Raw genomic sequence first — 22076 nt, forward strand, 5'->3', positions numbered from 1 at the left:
TGACCCGCGCCGTGAAATGCACATGACGCCGACCCGGAAGCAGACCTGGCGAGGTCAGCTTCTTCACCGCTGGACGGGAGAGGAGCTGCGGCGAGGGCACCGATCAACTACCAGGAGCTGAAGAAGCCCCAGGTAAGTGCCGTTTGTTTTTTATATAATTCCCTTTAAAAGGGAGTCTGAAACTATAAAAAAAAAACAAAAAAAAAACAGATACTCACCTACGGAAAGGGAAGGCTCCGGGTCCTATAGAGACATTCCATTCCTATCCTGGTCCCATCGTTCTCTCACTGGCTCCCCCTTTATAGCAATCTCCAACGAATCAGTCGGAGACTGGACTCTGCCGCTACCCGAGGCTTTGGAAGTCTTCGGAAGCCCAAGTGCTCTCAAAGACAAGCCACTCCGTACTGTCCTCGCGCATACGCAGTAGTAAGCCGTCTTCGGCAGAACTCAGGCTCCCAACGCCCCCGGCTTTGGGAACCTAAGTTCTGGCTGGAACGTGGGACCGTGAGAGGAATGGGAGGCTCATTACGACCAAGAGCCAGAGCTCATTAAGCTGCTGCTGCCTGCACATGGCACATCACTGAGTGAAAGCTGGAGCTCCCAGCTAGGGTCCACTACTTTCAGTGTACCTGAGACGAGTAAAAAAAGTTTTATACATAATTGGTGCTTCCTCCAGCCCCCTTCAAGCTGTTCAATTCCTCGCCATCCTCCTCTGCCGCCTGGATCCTCCACTAGGCGGCCTTGTAATTTGGCAAGTCAGTGCATATGTAGTCCAGCCGCAAGCGTTCCCCCGTTGTGCTCCCGAGGACGGGAAGGTTCTGCGCAGAACTCTCCTGGTGAAGAGAGGATGATCGGGCGGGTGCAGCCGAGCCACGCATGAAAAGTACTTGCAATGTTACCCGGCCGCCTAGTAAAGGATCCAGACAGAAGAGGAGGATAGCAAGAGACCGATCAGCCTGAAGGGGGCTGGAGGAAGCACCAGGTATGTACGAGTTGTTTTTTTTTTTTTACATGTCTCCAAAATGGACGTGTACTTTTTTTCTTCCACAAAACGAAGTTTGCCAACATCTAAGTTCCAACCAGGGAAATCACAGAGACTAGTCATGTGAAGCAAGTGTGACTATCCAATAAGAAGAGATTTCTTTTCATCACTGGTATATTGTTCTCTTTTCCCATATAGTAACACAGTGTAAATTCTCACAATGCCAGGTAAGCCCACAGTGCACAGAACAATCCCAAATATTTTCTGTTTACATGTTCTTACTGTATACAATAATGTACAGGAATTCTATAATGTCTAAATAAATATGTGACTTTGTAGCTTTTCATCAGCATAAAGCAATCACAAATGTATTCTATGTAGAGCAGACCCTCACAAGTACCGAGACAACGGAATTCACCATCCCCTTCTCACCTTTGCCAGTCTCTCTGGGCTTCACATCCCCATTTTCAGTCTGAGAACGTAATAAATCAGACACCAATACCTCCAGTGATGTGTAATTTGTTCCTGTGTTTTTTATTCTCTTTAGCATGAGTTTCTTAATTTCTTCTAGCTGAAACCCCATTTTCTGAGCACTAGCCACCAGAGGATTCTTCATTAACTCCGTGTCTAGGGAGAGATGCATTTGTGTTAGGCACCAAACCCACGAATAAGACAAAGCCATGCAGCAAATACAGTCATTGATTATATACGTTTGCATTAATTTTGGATTGCTTATACACATGCTTCATCATGCAGTTATAATTTTTTAAAGCCTTCAGTCAAAAGCAGGAAGCCGATACTCCTTTCCCATTAGAAATCTATACAATTTCTCAAATAGATCATCAGGGGTGTGTATGGCTGATATTGTGGTGAAACCACTCACAGTAAGATATCATGACTGTTTCCCTTCAGTGAACCTTGTTGCATTGTGGGAAATAACCGCTGTTTCCAAATGCCAAGCAGCCAGTATCTCCCTCTGTGCATGTGTATAGCCTATCACATGGTTATTGGGTGTGGATATAGATAATGGCAGTTGGCGGTCTATTTTTTTTTTTAATGTCTGCCAGTAGTAAAGTTGACGACGTGCAGGCTCATGGTGGAATAAACAATATGAACAATGTACATGGCGAATATCAATCGTTTTCTGATCTCTCTTCTATTTTATAACTTTTCACTATAGGGGGGAGGGGGTGTGTGCATCTTATTCTGCCTTGGGGTGCTGCCTGCACCTCCCCCCACTCAACTATCCCTTGGTGATGTCACTCCCAGGTCATGCATTTTGCATACTCTTGCAGCAGGTTGCAATTCGCTGCAAGATAAGGATCATTCCTGAGGTGGGGCAATGTAGACGTTCCCACTGGGCGGTGTGCTGTGGTTCTCTGCTCCCACCTCCCCCCTCATAGTAAAGTCACTATGCTCCTTAGTGGTGGCAGTGCTTGGGGTGCTGCCCCCATTTCTTTGGGGTATGGGAGGCCTAAATGCAGCATCCCAGTTGAGATGCAAAGAATTCTGCGACGGCCAACTCCGGCAGGTCATAGCAGCAAGTTAAGTTTAGACCCTGCACATTCTGGCAAGCTGCTGCAATATGCATTTGTTGTGCCATTTCAATTAGTGAATAAACAATTGGCAGCCAGTATATAAGTCAGGCGATACTTGGTCTGAGCACACACTTTTTTTCCTTTATAAAAAATCTTGTCAGCCTGTCAATTCACAAACGAGTTTGCAATGAGTTGTATTTCACATTTCTGTACAGCTATGTTAATAAATCTCTCACCCTTGTCCCTCTTGCACAGTACACTATATGAAGTGCTAATTTCTGTGCCTGTTTTCTCTACAGTACTTGTACTGCAACACTGTTACAGATCACCAGAAAAATTGACAACACAAACATGATGCAAAGTTACAGCAAATACATCACAAAAGAGTTGCTAGGTAAGTAGGAACTGAGCTATAAAGTGACTAAATAAAAGACATAATGCTCTTTTTGATTTTGTTTTGTAAGACTCTCTTAGGGGTTTTTCTCCACAAGGTGCAGCGGTTTCTGATTCGACCGTGGCACCCGTGTTGTGAAGCCACAGCCTAAATCGCTTAGCCATGTCATGCACAGCTATATCCAAATCACACTGCGGTGCCATTCTAGACAGCAAACCATAGAAGGAATAGGCAGTGTTGCCGCACCCAACTCGCCCGCGGAGAAATGCTGCCAAATAGGCCCACATTCGGCCCTAAATATATTGCAAATCAAAGTGCTCCCATTAACTTATTTCACAGAACCAGTTGTTCAATAAAGATATAGAAATGTAAAAAACAACTGTGTATCATTTGTTAATAAAGACTGTACAGTTGATAAACAAGAGTATATTTTATGAAACATTCAGGCAGAAATCCAGAAAAATTCATAGAGGATGCACACTTATCTCACACTATACGCATTGTAAGATTCTGAAAAATATTAAACATGCAAAACATGCAGATAAAGCAGAGTGGCAGAGGAGGCCAAAGCTAAGCGCTAGCAGCATAAAACGCAGAATTACACAGCCAAGAGGTGCCCAAGAGATAACAGATATATATAGCAGCAGTATCCTCTCTGGGGCTTTATTACAACAGTCATACAAATAACATAGAACGCTGAATAGTGTCAGAAGGTAGATTAACGGTGTGACAAAATGAGTGTGATCTGGGAGCAAGACCAAGATCTTTGGAGTTCATTTATTTTGCATAAACAGCATTAATTTAAAAGTCAAAGGTTCCTGCTTGGAACTGGGAGGTGGATAAGATTTGTATGCAATTAGCACAAGTTCATGTGACGACAGTAAAGAACAGAATAGCCAGGATGGTAGAATAACATGGAAGGATTTACCGCCACTATGTCCACTAGTTATTAGCCTTCAGCTTCGCATCCAGACAATGCTACCTACCCCTATATACAGCAGTCCAGCTCATCTCAAAATAAAGAAGCCACTAAAGCACAGCAATATAATCACATAAAATCAAATCCAAATTCCCTTTTTCTCTAATGAGAGGCATTATCTGTCTTACCAAAACAGATCTATAGGTCAGGCTCATAAAATGTTTATATAAATGTTCAGTTGCCATTCTGGATAGAATAATGGTGGCACACATTAGCGCTCTTGCACAGATGCCCATCTCGAATGCTGGTCATACACAACGCTTGTTCCTAACTAGAGTTTAGTAGAGAATGCTCATTGACCCAGTAAGGCCTTTTTCTAAAGGGAAGGCAAAGGCAGTGATTCCCCTGCTTGTCAGCTGCTCACCTACTTGCTAGTACTCAGTACAGGCAGTGAAGTACAGGAAGTCTGCCGCACTGAATTACATCTTTTGTGCAGCCGTGGCTACATTCAGACAACATAGTGTGGTTTCTCACTGCCAGGTAACCACACCGCATGTCACATGCTGACACTCATGGAGTTAAAAACGCTTCCAATTGCTGCATAAAATTACAACCAGAAAAAGGCACTCAGCGGCCAGAAGATGGGGGGCTAAATTGTCCGACAAGTGCACAGTTCAGCCTCTTGTATGTTAAGAGGCCTAAGCAAGCAGGTGAAAAGCCTCTACCAAATAGCTGGCAGCTGGAGGCTTCAATTTGATACATTTCACAAGATTTGCAAGTTAGGAGAATTTTCTGCTAAACATTAAAATGTTAAAGGGGAATTATGGTGAAATTATGGTTATTTAATATGAGCAGCATAAATTTCACCATAGAGTTTGTGTTAAAAAAAAAAAAAAAAAAGCTCCTAACAAACTGCTCTCTGCTAAACTGCTAGCAGGCACTCTACACACCTGGGCGACTCACACACTACAGAGCTACAGAGCCGTGTTGGTGCTTTTCATATGTAAGTAGCTAAAAATATAAATAAACAAGCTGCTAAGTAACTAATTACTACACAAAGAATTGGGAAGCCTCCCTGTGGCGCTCCTGCAGCATGAACGAATTCCTGCAGGGCGATCTGCTTTGCGGCATTGGTTTTCGACCCTGCATAAGTTGGCATGCGAAAGAGAATGCATATTTGCATGAGCATTGCCTCATGAATAGCCAATTAGGCCAAATTTGCTTAGCCAGATATGACAGGTGTTCACTTGGTGTTTAATGCACACATTCAATTCTTTGTGTAGTGGTTCATTTTGTATCCCCTCCCTTTGGAGGCGGGTGGTGGATGGCTCATTCCAGGTGGTGTGAGCCCTGGAGTGGGCCATCTGCGCATTACCTTCCCCCCCCCCCCCCCCTTGAAATGTTGTGTGTGAGCCAGCCCTGAGCTCCAAAGCTCGGTGCGACCCATGCTTCATTCCTTTCCTTTTCAAATGTGTTGCACCCAAGCTATGCTCAGTAGCAGAACGCAATGGACGTTAAGGTAAGTGCCTGTTTTTAAATATTGGGAGGTGGGTGCGGACGGCTCTCCCCGGCGCTGGCCACGCTTGGGGGGGGGGGGGGGGGGGTCGCCTGCGCCACCCAGCCTCCCCCTCTGGGGTACCGCTGTGGTTCCCAGGCAGTGAGAGCGCCTGGGACCCCGCGGTTCCCCCGGTTGTATGGGGGCATTGGGAAGCCTCCCCGTGGCGCTCCTGGATAGTGCTATTGAAGCATGAACTAATTCCCGCAGGGCGACCGCTTTGCGGCATTGGTTTTTGACCCTGCATAAGTTGGCATGCGAAAGCGAATGCATATTTGCATGAGCATTGCCTCATGAATAGCCAATTAGGCCAAATTTGCTTAGCCAGATATGTCAGGTGTTCACTTGGTGTTTAATGCACACATTCAATTCTTTGTGTAGTAAGTAACTAATTAGCAGCCTGTTTATTTACTTACCTAGTTACCCATGAAAAGCACCAGCAGCACCTACAGACACACTACAATCAGCTGTGCAGAGTGTCTGCTTGCAGTTGAACAGAGAGCAGTCCCTTGCTTTCTTGATCTAATGATGCAGCTCAGCTGTGTAGTGGAGTATAGATGTTAGGAGCAATTTTTTTTAACACAAACTGATGAAATGTATGCTGTCCATATTAAATAACTGATGGGGGGTATAATGGAACAGCATAATTTTCACCATAGTGACCCTTTAAGCCAGTTGACTCATCAAAGTATATAGCGCCAGCAACTTCCTCTTAATTTTTAACCACAGCACACTACGCACACTAGTGGCAGTGTAGCATGCATAACTAAACAACACCCACTACTTACAGCAGCCGCACACATAGTATAGTTACTATGTTAGTTAACATAGTAGCAACCGCGCTAGTGAAGTATCGCGGTAGCAATTCATCACTAACGCGGGGCTTCTGTAAACAGCGGCCATTTAGTTACGCATGCTACACTGCCAGAAGCGCACGTAGCATGGAGGGGGAAAAAATTAAGTTGCGCTGATTACTTAGCGCGAGCAACTTTATGAATCAAGCACCATGGGTCATTTTTACCAGAGCAGCAACAGAGAGATGGGCTTTACACCCTATGGCCTGTATTCAATTAGCTTTTCCTCCTAAGTTTTCTCCTAGGAGATAATTTTTCACTGATTTTAACCGTGATTTTAATGAACGTGAATGGGAGTGATTTTTAAAAAGCGCTAATCATTCGCAAGTGCTCAGAAAAGCGCTTATAGTGTGTCTGAGCACTAAGGGGTGACTCAACCAGGGCTGTGGAGTCGGTCCAAAAATCCACCGACTCAGTTTAGGATTCCACCGACTCCAACACCTCTAATTTGCATATTACAATTTTGTTGATTAAAAGTATGTAACGTGAAATTCGTCTCCTAACTGCCAACGCTTAGGAATTTTACAAGACAACTGAAGTGAGAAGGATATGTAGACTACTATATTTATTCCCTTTAGACTAAAACTAATCCTTGGTAAGAGTACTTGTAAAAGGTACAAACCGAAACAAAGAACATCTATCAGGCCCTAGGCAATGTAACTGTGGGTGCATGTAAGCATGATGTGCAGGTGCTCTGCAGGGGAACGAGGAGATTCTTCCTCTATTACACATTATTCATGTACAATCTGAACATAGATCAGGCCCTAGGCAATGTAACTGTGGGTACATGTAAGAGTGATGTGCAGGTACTCTGTGTAATAGAGGAAGAATCTCATTCATTCTCCTGCAGAGTACCTGCACATCACTCTTACATGTACCCACAGTTACATTGCCTAGGGCCTGATCCATGTTCAGATTGTACATGAATAATGTGTAATAGAGGAAGAATCTCATTCATTCTCCTGCATTCTTCATGCACAATCTGAACCAGGTTTATGGGTGATAGACAACACCTCTCTGTTCAATGTGCACAACATTCTCAGTGGATTCCCTGCAGCTCTGTGGAGAGTGCATATGTGGAGTATAGTACTACTGTGTAACAAAGTAAACCTGAGACAGATGAAATTAAAGTTTTATATATATATACCTGGGGCTTCCTCCAGCCCCCTTCAGGCTAATCAGTCCCTCGTTGTCCTCCTCCACCACCTGCATCTTCTGCTATAAGTCCAGGTACTTGAGCCAGTCTGGCATAGTGCGCATGCACACACTCCGCCGCCGGAAGCGTACTACACCTGCGCAGCACTATTGCGCAGGTGCAGAATGTTCCTGGCTGTGGGAGCGGCACGTGGCTGGACTGCGCTGACTGGCTGAATTACCAGGACTCATAGCAGAAGATCCAGGTGGTGGAGGAGGATAGCGAGAGACTGATTGGCCTGAAGGGGACTGGAGAAAGCCCCAGGTATGTATAAAAAAAAAAAAAATAAAAAAAAAAAAAAAAAACTTTGCTTTTCATCTGTCTCAGGTACCCTTTAATTTGTAGTCACCAAACCAAATTTTAACAACATATCAAATTATTTGATTTCATGAGCAAAGGGAGTGCATACATTTGCATAAATCAGCATCAATGCAGAATTATTTCCATCTCATTGACCATCTCTATTAGTGACACAGCTACACATCAGGCTTTATTCTTACAGCATAGATGTTATTTAGTATATATAAGAGATTCCTGTGTACACATCATATATACAGTCACAATCAGATATGTATATCTGACTTTAAAAATACGGGGACTGCTTTATTGAAGCAGCACAAGTAACTAATTTTGATTGGTTTATTTCATTTTTGTAGACTGAGCACAGCTATTACTGTATATATACATTATTTTTAATGACTATTATCTGAGAAATATAACATTTTATCATATTTTCTATTTTAATTACAGTTACAAATTCATTAGGAGTTGGAGTATTTTTTCCCCGACTCCAGGCACCCAAAATTGCTCAGACTCCGACTCCACGACTCCGCAGCCCTGGATTCAACAGTGCATTACTTTGATTTCCTACTTTCAGAGGCTGTGCAAGCAGGATTCAAAGCCAGATAGGAAAGGAGTTCATACAGCAATGCAAGACTCCGAGTCTTAAGATATAATGAAAGCAATTTAAGGAAAATAATTAGCTGTTGTATTTTAGCCTGGCCACCACCAAAACTATACCATACTATCCTATTTCTGTGGCTAATGTTCAATTTAGCATTTTATTACTTTGATCAGCACTCCTCTTACTCTCTGTTAATCTCTCTTCAATTTACCATATTTTTTCATTATTAAGAGTGCTGGTAACTTTGCTACTTGTTTCACCAGTTTAAGGGGTTTTGCATAATAAATCTAGCAAGCACGTGAAATGTTTTTACATGCTTGGAAAAACTGTCACATCGGTGAATATCACACAGAATGATAATAGTGGGATATCTTTAGTGTAATAACGTCTTAATCATGAAAATTTCAAAGGCACCACATTTCAACAGTTTGCACTTGGCTGCTCGCAAACATAACTGAGAACTAAATGCTCTAAAGGACTGTGGAGTCGGTACAAAAATCTTCTGAATCCTACTCCTCAGTTTATGAAACCACCGACTCAGACTCTAAGTACCCAAATTGGCTCCGACTCATCGACTCTGACTCCTTAGTCTAATACTTACCAGGGCTGTGGATTTTGTACAAACATCATCTGACTCCGACTCCAACTCCTTAGTTCATGAAATCATCAACTCCGACTCCAACTCTGGGTACCCGAAATTGCTCTGACTCCTCAGCCCTGTCTAAAGCTACACTAATGGTCTTCATAATCTCAACTTAATATACATTTACTGCAGCTGCTTGCTTCATTGTTTGGTATTTAGAGCCTTATTCCAGGAATATCATTTCCGCCCTCCTATCTCTCAACTCAATCTGAAGATGGCAAAAGGGCATTAATTTCCTGTAGAGAGTTTTGCCCTAGCCCCATTTCTCTATGCACTCTGCCATCTTCTCCATCCAGACTGCAGAGGTTTGAAGTTGTGTGTCCCGGGCCGATGCAGTGCATGCTGGGAGATGTAGTCCTTCAATGTGAGTACATCTCCCGGACGGAGTAAAAATCTGATCAGAGAAAACTCTACTACTGCCACACATTGCAAATAGATTTTTTTTTAAAAATTCATCTTGGCAGCGGAATACACTCAACTGACCCGCTAGCACGTTCCTTCTCTGTACTCTCTCCTTCCTCGCTGGTTGCCTTTACCCCGTGACACATATGTAGTTATGTAGTGTGCATGCAGCCAGGTCATGGAGCAGGCCAACACTCTGCAGTGGGAGCACTATTTTACATGAGGGGTGTGGGGGGGGAAACGAGGGAGAGATGGGGACGGTGTTTCAGTCAATAAGTTGCAAGTCTACCGCCCCAAAGATCTTTCTGACCAGAGTGATCAATGGTGATTGAGCAGCCATTTTCAGTCATCAATGTAAAAATATATACACACACATACATATACATACCGTATATATTTGCAAGCAAGCCGAATTTTTGACCCCCAAAAAGTGGGTCAAAAGTTGGGGGGGGGGGGGGGGGGGTCGGCTTGCTTGCGAGTCATGTGATAGAAATTAAGCCTTCCCCCGCTCCTATTACCTTAGCTTGGCGCCGCTTCTATTTCCGTCCTGCTCGTATAATCCACAGCAGCGCGCCCCACGGCGGTTGCTGCTGTGATGAGGGAGGGAGCTGTAGAGAGAGAGCGGTTCCCATAGTAATGGCAATACACATCGGCGCTAAAGGATGCCTCTCTCTACGGCTTCCTCCCTCATCACAGCAGCCGCCGTGGGGCGCGCTGCTGTGGATTATACGAGCAGGACAGGGGAATAGAAGCGGCACTGAGCTAATGTAATAGCAGCGGCGGCCGTGGGGGGAGCTGGGTTGCACTATACTACCTACACTGGGCACTATACTAGCTATACTAGGCACTATACTAGCTAAACTGGGGCACTACCTACCCATACTGGGCACTATACTAGCTATACTGGGCACTATACTACAGGAAGTGCAGAATTATTAGGCAAATGAGTATTTTGACCACATCATCCTCTTTATGCATGTTGTCTTACTCCAAGCTGTATAGGCGCGAAAAGCCTACTACCAATTAAGCATATTAGGTGATGTGCATCTCTGTAATGAGAAGGGGTGTGGTCTAATGACATCAACACCCTATATCAGGTGTGCATAATTATTAGGCAACTTCCTTTCCTTTGGCAAAATGGGTCAAAAGAAGGACTTGACAGGCTCAGAAAAGTCAAAAATAGGGAGATATATTGCAAAGGGATGCAGCACTCTTAAAATTGCAAAGCTTCTGAAGCTTGATCATCGAACAATCAAGCGTTTCATTCAAAATAGTCAACAGGGTCGCAAGAAGCGTGTGGAAAAACCAAGGCGCAAAATAACTGCCCATGAACTGAGAAAAGTCAAGCGTGCAGCTGCCAAGATGCCACTTGCCACCAGTTTGGCCATATTTCAGAGCTGCAACATCACTGGAGTGTCCAAAAGCACAAGGTGTGCAATACTCAGAGACATAGCCAAGGTAAGAAAGGCTGAAAGACGACCCTCCCTGAACAAGACACACAAGCTGAAACGTCAAGACTGGGCCAAGAAATATCTCAAGACTGATTTTTCTAAGGTTTTATGGACTGATGAAATGAGAGTGAGTCTTGATGGGCCAGATGGATGGGCCCGTGGCTGGATTGGTAAAGGGCAGAGAGCTCCAGTCCGACTCAGACGCCAGCAAGGTGGAGGTGGAGTACTGGTTTGGGCTGGTATCATCAAAGATGAGCTTGTGGGGCCTTTTCGGGTTGAGGATGGAGTCAAGCTCAACTCCCAGTCCTACTGCCAGTTTCTGGAAGACACCATCTTCAAGCAGTGGTACAGGAAGAAGTCTGCATCCTTCAAGAAAAACATGATTTTCATGCAGGACATTGCTCCATCACACGCGTCCAAGTACTCCACAGCGTGGCTGGCAAGAAAGGGTATAAAAGAAAAAAAAACTAATGACATGGCCTCCTTGTTCATCTTATCTGAACCCCATTGAGAACCTGTGGTCCATCATAAAATGTGAGATTTACAAGGAGGGAAAACAGTACACCTCTTTGAACAGTGTCTGGGAGGCTGTGGTTGCTGCTGCACGCAATGTTGAGGGTGAACAGATCAAAACACTGACAGAATCCATGGATGGCAGGCTTTTGAGTGTCTTTGCAAAGAAAGGTGGCTATATTGGTCACTGATTTGTTTTTGTTTTGTTTTTGAATGTCAGAAATGTATATTTGTGAATGTTGAGATGTTATATTGGTTTCACTGGTAAAAATAAATAATTGAAATGGGTATATATTTGTTTTTTGTTAAGTTGCCTAATAATTATGCACAGTAATAGTTACCTGCACACACAGATATCCCCCTAAAATAGCTAAAACTAAAAACAAACTAAAAACTACTTTCAAAAATATTCAGCTTTGATATTAATGAGTTTTTTTGGCTTCATTGAAAACATGGTTCAATAATAAAATTATTCCTCAAAAATACCACTTGCCTAATAATTCTGCACTGTCTGTAGCTATACTGGGGCACTACCTACCCATAGTGGGCACTATACTAGGGCACTACCTACCCATACTGGGCACCTTACTAGCTATACTGGGGCACTACCTACCCATACTGGGCACTATACTAGCTATACTGGGCACTACCTATTCATACTGGGCACTTTACTAGCTATACTGGGCACGATACTAGCTATACTGGGCACGATACTAGCTATACTGGGGCACCACCTACCCATACTGGGCACTATACTAGCTATACTGGGCACTACCTATTCATACTGGGCACTTTACTAGCTATACTGGGCACGATACTAGCTATACTGGGGCACCACCTACCCATACTGGGCACCATACTAGCTATACCGGGACACACTGGGGGGATCACACGAACAGCATTTCCTAACCCCCCCCCCCCCAACTTTTCCAATTACAATACAACTCTGGGATATACTCGCCGTATAAGACTACCCCTCTTCCAATGCACACCAAATATAAATTAAAAAAACATCATATACTGGTGCTATGTATGAACAGATACTGGCGCAGTACTGTACTGTATGTGGTACCCAGTATAAAGCAGTATATAGGCGATTGACTAGTTGGATTGGTCAACTCTCCCTAAGTGGATTGGTCAGCTCTCCTCGTCTCCGTTTATCAGAGCGGTATGGAAGAATAGATCGTGCTGTGCCCATAAAACCCAACTTTTTCACCCTTCTGACCCACCCTTGTATCCTATTCACCTCCTTCTCGGCCTCTCAGATCTCGCACACGTGCACCTGCACCGCTTTACTACAGTCCTCAGCAGCGAGATCTGAGAGGCGGTAACAGTATCCCCCGGCATCAACGACACCCGGGGCCGTATGCAATTCACTTGAGTTTTCTCCTAGGCGATATTTTCACAACTTGTAAATGAAATGCTTTTACACCAACAAGCAAACAAATATTCAAAATAATTTTGAGAGTAATTTTCAAGTACTATTTGGTACTTTTTCCATTGCAAAGTGCTAAAAAGTTAATTTAAACTGAAGATGAAAAATTATCTTTTAGGAGAAAAAACTCAGTGGAAAAAGTGAATTGCATAAGGCCCCTGGTGTATAAGACGACAGCTGACTGTTCAGAAGATTATAGATCATTACCTAGTTGATCCAGCTCTTAGTGCCTAGCAAGTGGAAGTTGCTCGGGCATATCAGTTCTCTGCCCGAGATACTTACACCCCCAGGGCTGTGGAGTCGGTCCAAAAATCCACCGACTCCGACTCCTCAGTTTAGGATTCCACCGACTCCGACTCCTCTAATTTGCATATTACAATTTTGTTGATTAAAAGTATGTAACGTGAAATTCGTCTCTTAACTGCCAACGCTTAGGAATTTTACAAGACAACTGAAGTGAGAAGGATATGTAGACTACTATATTTATTCCCTTTAAACTAAAACTAGTCCTTGGTAAGAGTACTTTTAAAAGGTACAAACCGGAACAAAGAACATCTATCAGGCCCTGGGCAATGTAAGTGTGGGAACATGTAAGAATGATGTGCAGGTACTCTGCAGGGGAATGAGGAGATTGTAAACACACAACACCTCTGTGTTCAATGTGCACAGCATTCTCAGTGGATTCCCTGCAGCTCTGTGGGGAGTGCATATGTAGAGTATAGTACTACTGTGTAACAAAGTAAACCTGAGACAGATGAAATTAAAGTTTTATACATACCTGGGGCTTCCTCCAGCCGCCTTCAGGATAATCAGTCCCTCGTTGTCCTCCTCCACCACCTGGATCTTCTGCTATGAGTACAGGTACTTGAGCCAGTCGGGCGTAGTGCGCATGCACACACTCCACCGCCAGGAGCATACTACACCTGTGCAGCACTTTTGCGCAGGTGCAGAATATTCCTGGCTGTGGGAGCGGCATATGGCCGGACAGCGCTGACTGGCTGAATTACCAGGACTCATAGCAGAAGATCCGGGTGGTGGAGGACAGCGAGGGACTGAATAGCCTGAAGGGGGCTGGAGGAAGCCCCAGGTATGTATACAACTTTACTTTTCATCTGTCTCAGGTACCCTTTAATTTGCAGTCACTAAACCAAATTTTAACAACATATCAAATTATTTGATTTCATCAGCAAAGGGAGTGCATACATTTGCATAAATCAGCATCAATGCAGAATTGTTTCCATCTCATTGACCATCTCTATTAGTGACACAGCTACACATCAGGCTTTATTCTTACAGCATAGATGTTATTTAGTATATATAAGAGATTCCTGTGTACACATCATATATACAGTCACAATCAGATATGTATATCTGACCTTAAAAATACGAGGACTGCTTTATTGAAGCAGCACAAGTAACTAATTTTGATTGGTTTATTTCATTTTTGTGGACTAAGCACAGCTATTACTGTATATATACTGTATATATACATTATTTTTAATGACTATTATCTGAGAAATAGAACATTTTATCATATTTTCTATTTTAATTACAGTTACAAATTCATTAGGAGTTGGAGTCGGTGCATTTTTTCCCGACTCCAGGCACCCAAAATTGCCCGACTCCACGACTCCATCTCCACAGCCCTGCACACACCTCCTGAGCTTCCTGCCTTTTAGCCATGTGTCGCTGTGGTAACAACTGGCGTGTCACTTGTAAATGGACTGCATTGTGAGCCTTGCCATGTCACTAAGAGAGAGGAGGCTGGGGAGGAGTGCAAGTTTTTTGGGGAAACTATTCTCTTGTGCTTAGCTATAGGTACATTTCTTGCACCTATTGCTATGGATACAAGAGTTTTCTAGTGGAAGTTCCATCCCACTTTAATGTTAAGGTAATATAAAACCTAGAACTGGTTCCTCTATTAACCATTTTGGCTTCTTACTATAATCAGCATGAAGTAAATGTAAAAATTCAAAGTTTATAAACACACAAAGTGTTGACTAACTTACCTTCTAATAAGGCCGGCGTTAAGTCCACACTTGGCTAAAATGGAGAGAAGAGAGAAGCACACAGATGAAAACAATAACACACCATACATTGCTGCAGCCAGATTATCTTATGGAAAGGGGATGGTGGACAATCCATAATGTTAACAATAACCCTATGCAGGGGGAGAGGGGGAATCAGTGGTTGCGCGACTGTAATTGCATGCAGCATTCACAGTACCAGGATAGTATTTTATTTTTTTAATAAATTAATTCAAATAGTTTTATTATTAAGGGGCTTATACACCTAACGATTTTCCCGCCGATATACAGCAGATTCGATCACTGTGATCGAATCTGCTGTGAAATCGCCACGCAAACGCTGACAGAATGATCGATTTCCGTCCGAAATCAATCGTTCCGTCGACCCGTCCGTACGGAAGACTTTTCTCGATCGCCGGCGGGTCAGGAGTGCGTCGATAGCGGCTTTCAAATGCCCGACGACCGACGCAATACAGCAGAGATACATTACCTGTTCCGGCCGGCGCGCCTCCCCTGGTCTCCGCTGTCTTCTTCTCCGCTCCGGGCTCCAGCTTCACTGAACTTCCTGTCCCGGCAGGAAGTTTAAACAGTAGAGCGCCCTCTACTGTTTAAACTTCCCCTGGACAGGAAGTTCAGTGAAGCAAGCCAGCCAGACCGGAGACAAGCGCGGAGAAGAAGACAGCGGAGACCGGGGGAGTCGCGCCAGCCAGATCAGGTAATGTATAGCTGGCGGGCAGGCGGCGGCAGCTCCACAGATTGTGATCGGTTTCATGCTGAAATCGATTCACAATCTGTTTGCAGTAAAGGCAGCCATACGATCTCTTTCTGATCAGGATCTATCTGTTTGTCGAATCTGATGGCAAATCAACCAGTGTATGGCTGCAATTAGAATAGTTCTCATTGCAGGAACCTGTATGATACTACAATCACACAACTGATAATTTAGTAGCCATTGTTAACAGTTGGCGAGTCACTTGTAAATGGACCGAATTGTAGCAGAGTCCTCCTAGTGTTTCTGATTCTGCTGTAATTCATCATATGAACATGCACCAGTATTGGTGACGTTTCAAACCACAAATCAACAATGTATGTACAGGCAGTCCCCCCGGTTAACGAATGAGATAGGGACCGTAGGTTCGTTCTTAACCTGAACCCGTTCTTAAGTAGGAATGCTGTGCCATCTCTGTCCCACATTGCCTCCAGTGCCCCCCTTTGTGACTGGTTTGTCCCCTTTAATGCCTGTTTGTCCCCCCTGTGTCCATTTGGCACCAATCTGTGCCCTCTATGTCCCCTCTCTGTGCCTCTTTTAGTTCCCCACTCTATTTGTACCCCCTCTGTGCCTCTCTATCCCATTTGTACCCCCTGTTCCTCTATACCCCCCTCTGTTCCTCCGCTTTGCCCACTCTGTGCCTTTGCTTTGTCCCGTTTGTACCTCCGATTTGCCCCCTCTGGACTCACCTTCTAGCTCGAGTCCAGCGATTTCTTTCTACCCACTCAGCCTCCGGCTCCCTCTAGCTGCGTACATCATCGCTTCCTGTCACATGACATACAGGAAGCGAAGCAATGCTGTACACGGCCAGAGTTAGCAGGAAGCGGAGGGGAAACCAGACAGTGTTGGACTCGGTTCGGAGGAGAGTTCAGCGCTGTTGCACGCGCGGGCACTTGAAAGTTTGAAGCCGCTTCTTTAAACTTCCCCAACATGGAAATGACGTAATCGCAACAGGATCGGGCTAATCGTATCGACGGGTGGTTTGTAAGTCAGGCGTTCGTAAGTCGGGGACTACCTCTATTTGTATTGCTAGGTGTCCTAATAGTATACATGCTTCCGCACGATTTATTTGGCACTATGTATAGCGCTACGGAAAATGTTGGTGCTACATAAATAAAAAAAAATCCTAATAATAATAGCAACTCCCATTATGTCTTAGTGTTATCTAGAAGATGGCTGCAATATTTAACCACATCATAGCAGATTTAATAATTCCAGTGCATGGTTGATGGATCACTTATGACATCTCCCTTGGAAATGCCAAGATATATTTATTGAATTGAGTGAATGAAGTCCCTGATCCAGGCCACATAGGCAGATCAGACACTCGCCCGCGTTTTCGCACGAAAATTCACGATTGCATGCAAAAAATTTTATGTGTGTTATAACGCGCGCAAAACGCTAGTGCAACCATATCACATCACGATTTAGTGAATCAAGCCCCTAGAGTGTAACAGGGCCCTTAAAGAGAACCCGAGGTGGGAATTACTTTTACTATTGGGGCACAGAGGCTGGTTGTGCGCACTAAGACCAGCCTCTGTTGCCCCATCGTGTGCCTCCATGTCCCCCCTGCTCGCCGCTATACCCCCCGCATTGCTGGCTGTGTCGCCAGCTCAATGTTTACCTTGCGCTGTCAGTCAGCGCCGCTCCCCCGCCTCCTCCACATCGGCGCCACCCGCCGCGTCACTTCCCTCCTATCAGCCGGAGGGAAGGGACACGGGCGGGTGCGCCGATGCGGAGGAGGCAGGGGAGCAGCGCTGACTGACAGCGCAAGGTAAACATTGAGCTGGCGACACGCTGCGTGTCGCCAGCAATGCGGGGGGTATAGCGGCGAGCAGGGGGGACATGGAGACACACGATGGGGCAACAGAGGCTGGTCTTAGTGCGCACAACCAGCCTCTGTGCCCCAATAGTAAAAGTAATTCCCACCTCGGGTTCTCTTTAAAGGAAACCGGAGAGCAGGAATCAGAAATATTTTATACTTATTCGAGGCTTCCTCCACTGAGTACCATGAGCACCACTGCATCCCTCGCAGTTCTCCCGGGTGGCTCCATTCAGTCACAATCAGCCCCAGTAATCTGGGTCAGTCAGACTCTTCTGTGCATGCTCAGCCGTCGCGTATGTGCAGAAGAGCCCGACTGAGCCAGTTATTGGGCTGATTGCAGCCGAACTAAGTCACCCGGCAGGACGATGAGGAACCCAGCGGTGCTTGCGGGGTTGGCGGAAGCCTTGAGCAAGTATAAAATCTTTCTGATTCCTGCTCTCACGTTAAAGAGGAACTTCAGCCTAAACAAACATACTGTCATTAAGTTACATTAGTTATGTTAATTAAAATAGATAGATAATATAATCTCTTACCCACCCTGTTTTAAAAGAACAGGCAAATGTTTGTGATTTCATGAGGGCAGCCATCAAGCCATTTTGGTTGAAAGGAGGTGACAGGGAGCATGAGACACAGTTCCAACTGTCCTGTGTGCTGATCACGCCTCCCAGTTGCTAGGCAATGTGACCAACAACATAGGAAATCCCATCATGCTTTGCACAGCATCAGGGAAAAAAAGCCTGGGCAGTTTTCTTTGATGGGTGGAGCTTAGCTAAAAATGCAGCTAAAAATGATGCTTTGGTAAGAAAAACAAAGTTCTGATGCTGTGAAACTGTTAAAGAAACACCAAGCCTTTTCAGTTCTGCCGAGTAGATTTTTAGTCCAGAGGTTCACTTTAAGGTTAAGACTGTGTCACTAGTGGGCACTTAAAGAGAACCCACGGTAGCATATGATAATCATAATAGGACCCAGAGGTATGTCGTGTGCACAATGACATGCCTCTGGGTCATAGTACCACCACTGCTAGTCCCCCCGCACTCTGCTGCCACCCCTTAAAAGATTACCAGGCTAGCGACAATCTGCTTGTTGCTAGCTGGCTTTATTTATGGGAGGGTGTCGGGTCAGCCTCGTAGCATCTCCGCCTGGATTCCAGGCTCCCCCTGCTACTCGACAAAGCCGCAACCCAGGAAGTACTTTCCGGGTCGCGGCTTGGCTTACTATTGGTGGAAGCTAACAGAGGCGGGGAGAGCCTGGAATCCAGGCAGATATGCTATGAGGCTGACTGTCGCCAACCTGCCGATCTTTTAAAGAGACTCTGAAGCGAGAATAAATCTCGCTTCAGAGCTCATAAATAGCAGGGGCACGTGTGCCCCTGCTAAAACGCTGCTATCCCGCGGCTAAACGGGGGTCCCTTCACCCCCAACCCACCCCCCCGCAAAAGTGTGTCGTGAAAAGGTCGCTGGCTGTCTCTTCCTGGAGGCAGGGCTAACGGCTGCAGCCCTGCCTCCAGTCGCGTCTGTCAGCGGCGCATCGCCGCCTCTCCCCCGCCCCTCTCAGTGAAGGAAGACTGAGAGGGGCGGGGGAGAGGCGGAGATACGCGCTGACAGACGCGCGTGGGGCAGGGCTGCGGCGGTTAGCCCTGCCCCAACCAGGAAGCGCTCCCCCGGTGTATCGAGGGGGATTTGGGGGTGAAGGGACCCCCGTTAAGCCGCGCTATAGCGGCGTTTTAGCAGGGGAACACATGCCCCTGCTATTTATGAGGTCTGAAGCGAGATTTATTCTCGCTTCAGACTCTCTTTAAGGGGGAGCTGCGCGGTGCACTGGGGGGCTGGAAGCGGCGGTACAATGACCCAGAGGCATGTCATTGTGCAAATGACATGCCTCTGGGACCTATTAGGATTATCATATGCCACCTCAGGTTCTCTTTAAAAGATCTACTATCAAAGTTAACAAATTATAAATGCCTCATATATTACCAGTAATTACTAGCAAATAGCAATACCAAGGCTTTTTTTCCTCTTTTCATGTTTTATATGCAAAAAATTACGTTTACAGAGAACAGTTCTCACTGTGGGCATTATTTTGGAGGACTGTGCCCAGCACATCCAGCAAACAGAAACTATCTTCACTGGCTCAAATACTGAGACTGGAATCTGTTCAGAATGATAGAAAGTAGAAATATAGCTTCAAATGTGTAAATACACTTCAGCTGATGCTCTGTGCTCCTGTCTGCGTGTCTCTCTATGCCACACAGTGTAAAGTAAACAGTTTACAGCCAGGTTACAGTTCAGCTCTGCCTCCCCCCATGCTGACACAAAATTGTTACTAAACAGCTGGGTAAACAAGGCTTTTTTTCCCACACAAGATTACCATCTCTATTATAAAATGAGGGACTAAATAAAATATCCATTCAAAGTATATTCACTCAGTTTACCATTCTGCTACATACTGTAGATTTGGTAAGATTGTACAAAAAAGGACTGTCCTTAGTTGGCACCTTAAGGGATAGAAAAATCCCACCAAAAGGATATATGCTGGATCCTGCTATCAAGAATTCCAGACAAGGAACCAGGTGATCCAAAATTACTTTAGCCACATTTTTTATTTAGTAAAGGGTAATTTCATGAATATTCATATACCTAAGAAGTAGATTTCCTTTGGAGTAAAACACACTATAAATTACCTTTTCCCTATGCTGCTGTCGCTCATGGTGAGCAGTAGAGTTTGAGTAGTCCATTTCCTCTTGGGAGATTCTCAGCACTATTATTCTTTACAGATGCACTCCCTGTAGGATGTATAAAAAGATACCATCCGGCCTCTCTACTAGTTTGCATGGTTTTGGTAGTTCAGTAAGTGCTTTTGAAAGTAAAGAAAACCCTGAGAAGCCCCCAGGTGGAGATGGACTAATTCAAAACCTGTCAGATTTAGTTACCTATTGTAAGTGACAGCGACGGGAATAAAAATACAGTGTATTTAAAAAGTGTACCTAAGACAGTAATTGTACTGTCTCGGGTACACTTTAAATGCACTGTATTTTTTATACTTGGGACTCCTTTCAGCCCCATGTGGTCCGTGGCTCCATCGCCATCCTCTCTAGCCGCACAGTTCACTTGTAATCTCTGCCAGTGATCTGGCCAGTTCTGCAGCCCGCCACGCTCCCTTATCCAGGAGATTTCTGCGCAATACTATTGCAGAACGCTCCCGACCGTGGGAGTGCGTGTGAGGCCGGGCATGTGCAGAAGAGCGAGGCCAGCCAGATTACCAGCAGAGATAAGTGAATGGAGCGGCTGGCGAGGGAGCCCACACACCTCATGGGGCTGGAGGAAACCCCAGGTAAGTATAAATATACACATTAACGTTATTCCGGGTTTACTTTAATTCTTGATCAAATTTACATTTTATAGGAATTTTTCTTTTTTTTTTGCAATAATGGTTCTTTTTAAGTTCTATTTTGAAATACAGTATAACTTAGCCATTTATAATATGTATCCAACAGAAAAAATAAAACCTGCGAGAGATTTGCAGCAATAAATTGACATGATGTGGTATTTGACTAACCAAGAAAGCCAAAAGTTATATTGTGTATATAATACCAGGTTGTTGTGTTAAAGGCAGTTTATTCAAAAACAGGCTATGCTTACCAGCCTACTTGTCAAAGGTCTGGTTAATTGTACAGTGTTGATAAAATGCTGTCCCTTTTCATCAACAAGGAACTTGCACCTGCAATAAGAAAAGCAAATTATAAAAACTGTATGATAAAAATTAAAGTACAGTATTGCACTGGGAAGATAAACTTCAATAAGTTTAATTAAGTGAATTAAAGCCCAACAAAAGGCAATCAGCAGGGGCTGCGCAAACTAGCTTATGCCTACTTTGCAGGTCTTGCTGCCCCCACTGGCATTTTCCATAACAGAGGGTATATGTGGGATCTTCCTCTACGTGACAAGTGTACAGCCCCATGTCATGCATCCCCAACCCAGGCCAAGTTTACACCTACCTTGAATCATCGTTTTACTATGGTTTCTCCCTAAGTTTTCTTTTGGGTTCTGCATTGCATCTGGAAAGTACTGAGAGCTCATCACTTTTTCCACATTTTTTTTTTGTTACAACCTTATTCCAAAATGGATTGAATACATTTTTCCCTCAGAATTCTACACATAACATGAAAAAGTTTACTCAAGGTTTTGGCAAATTTATAAAAAAACAAACAAACAAACAAACAAACTGAGAAATGACATGTACTGTACTTAACTATTCACAACCTTTGCGCAATACTTTGTCGATGCACCTTTGGCAACAGTTATAGCCTCAAGTATATTTGAATATGAGCAAAAAGTAGAAAGAATTCCGCTACACCAGGGCTGGGTAAAAACCGTTTCTTCAACTTTATTGATGCATTCGTGAGCACTTTTTGCTCAAGTTCCTGGAGATTCAAGATTCCTGCTCCCATGGTTTGAATGGCGATGGTTGAAGCGGTCCCTTTCTTTGTTATATTTGAATATGATGCCACAAGCTTGGCACACCTATCCTTGTCCAGTTTCGCCAATTCCTCCTTGCAGCACATTTCGAGCTCCAATAGGTTGGATGGGAAGCTTTGGTGCACAGCCATGTTAAGATCTTTCCAGAAATGTTCAATCAGATTCAAGTCTGGACTCTGGTTGGGTCACTCAAGG

General features: G+C 44.5%; 1 protein-coding gene and 1 long non-coding RNA gene across 8 annotated transcripts in view; one reads left to right on the top strand and one right to left on the bottom strand.

Moving 5' to 3' along the window:
• The window catches only part of LOC137529151 (uncharacterized), a 23870-nt gene extending 15477 nt beyond the window's left edge, over positions 1–8393 (top strand). The window contains exons 2-3 of the long non-coding RNA XR_011023594.1: positions 2820–2914; positions 8188–8393. This is a non-coding gene — a long non-coding RNA (uncharacterized lncRNA). The remainder of the gene's footprint in view (positions 1–2819; positions 2915–8187) is intronic.
• Positions 1–22076, bottom strand: part of XIAP (X-linked inhibitor of apoptosis) — a 90331-nt gene that overhangs the window by 8762 nt on the left and 59493 nt on the right. For 6 of the 7 annotated variants that reach the window (XM_068251176.1, XM_068251175.1, XM_068251178.1 and 3 more), the window contains 3 exons: positions 21045–21123; positions 14795–14828; positions 1415–1609 (listed from right to left, as the gene is read on the bottom strand). In XM_068251176.1, coding sequence (XP_068107277.1) covers positions 1415–1609; positions 14795–14828; positions 21045–21123 — 308 coding nt within the window. The remainder of the gene's footprint in view (positions 1–1414; positions 1610–14794; positions 14829–21044; positions 21124–22076) is intronic. The other variant, XM_068251181.1, reaches the window with a different exon arrangement.

This window comes from Hyperolius riggenbachi, chromosome 8, assembly GCF_040937935.1.
Source record: "Hyperolius riggenbachi isolate aHypRig1 chromosome 8, aHypRig1.pri, whole genome shotgun sequence".
Classification (NCBI taxonomy): domain Eukaryota; kingdom Metazoa; phylum Chordata; class Amphibia; order Anura; family Hyperoliidae; genus Hyperolius; species Hyperolius riggenbachi.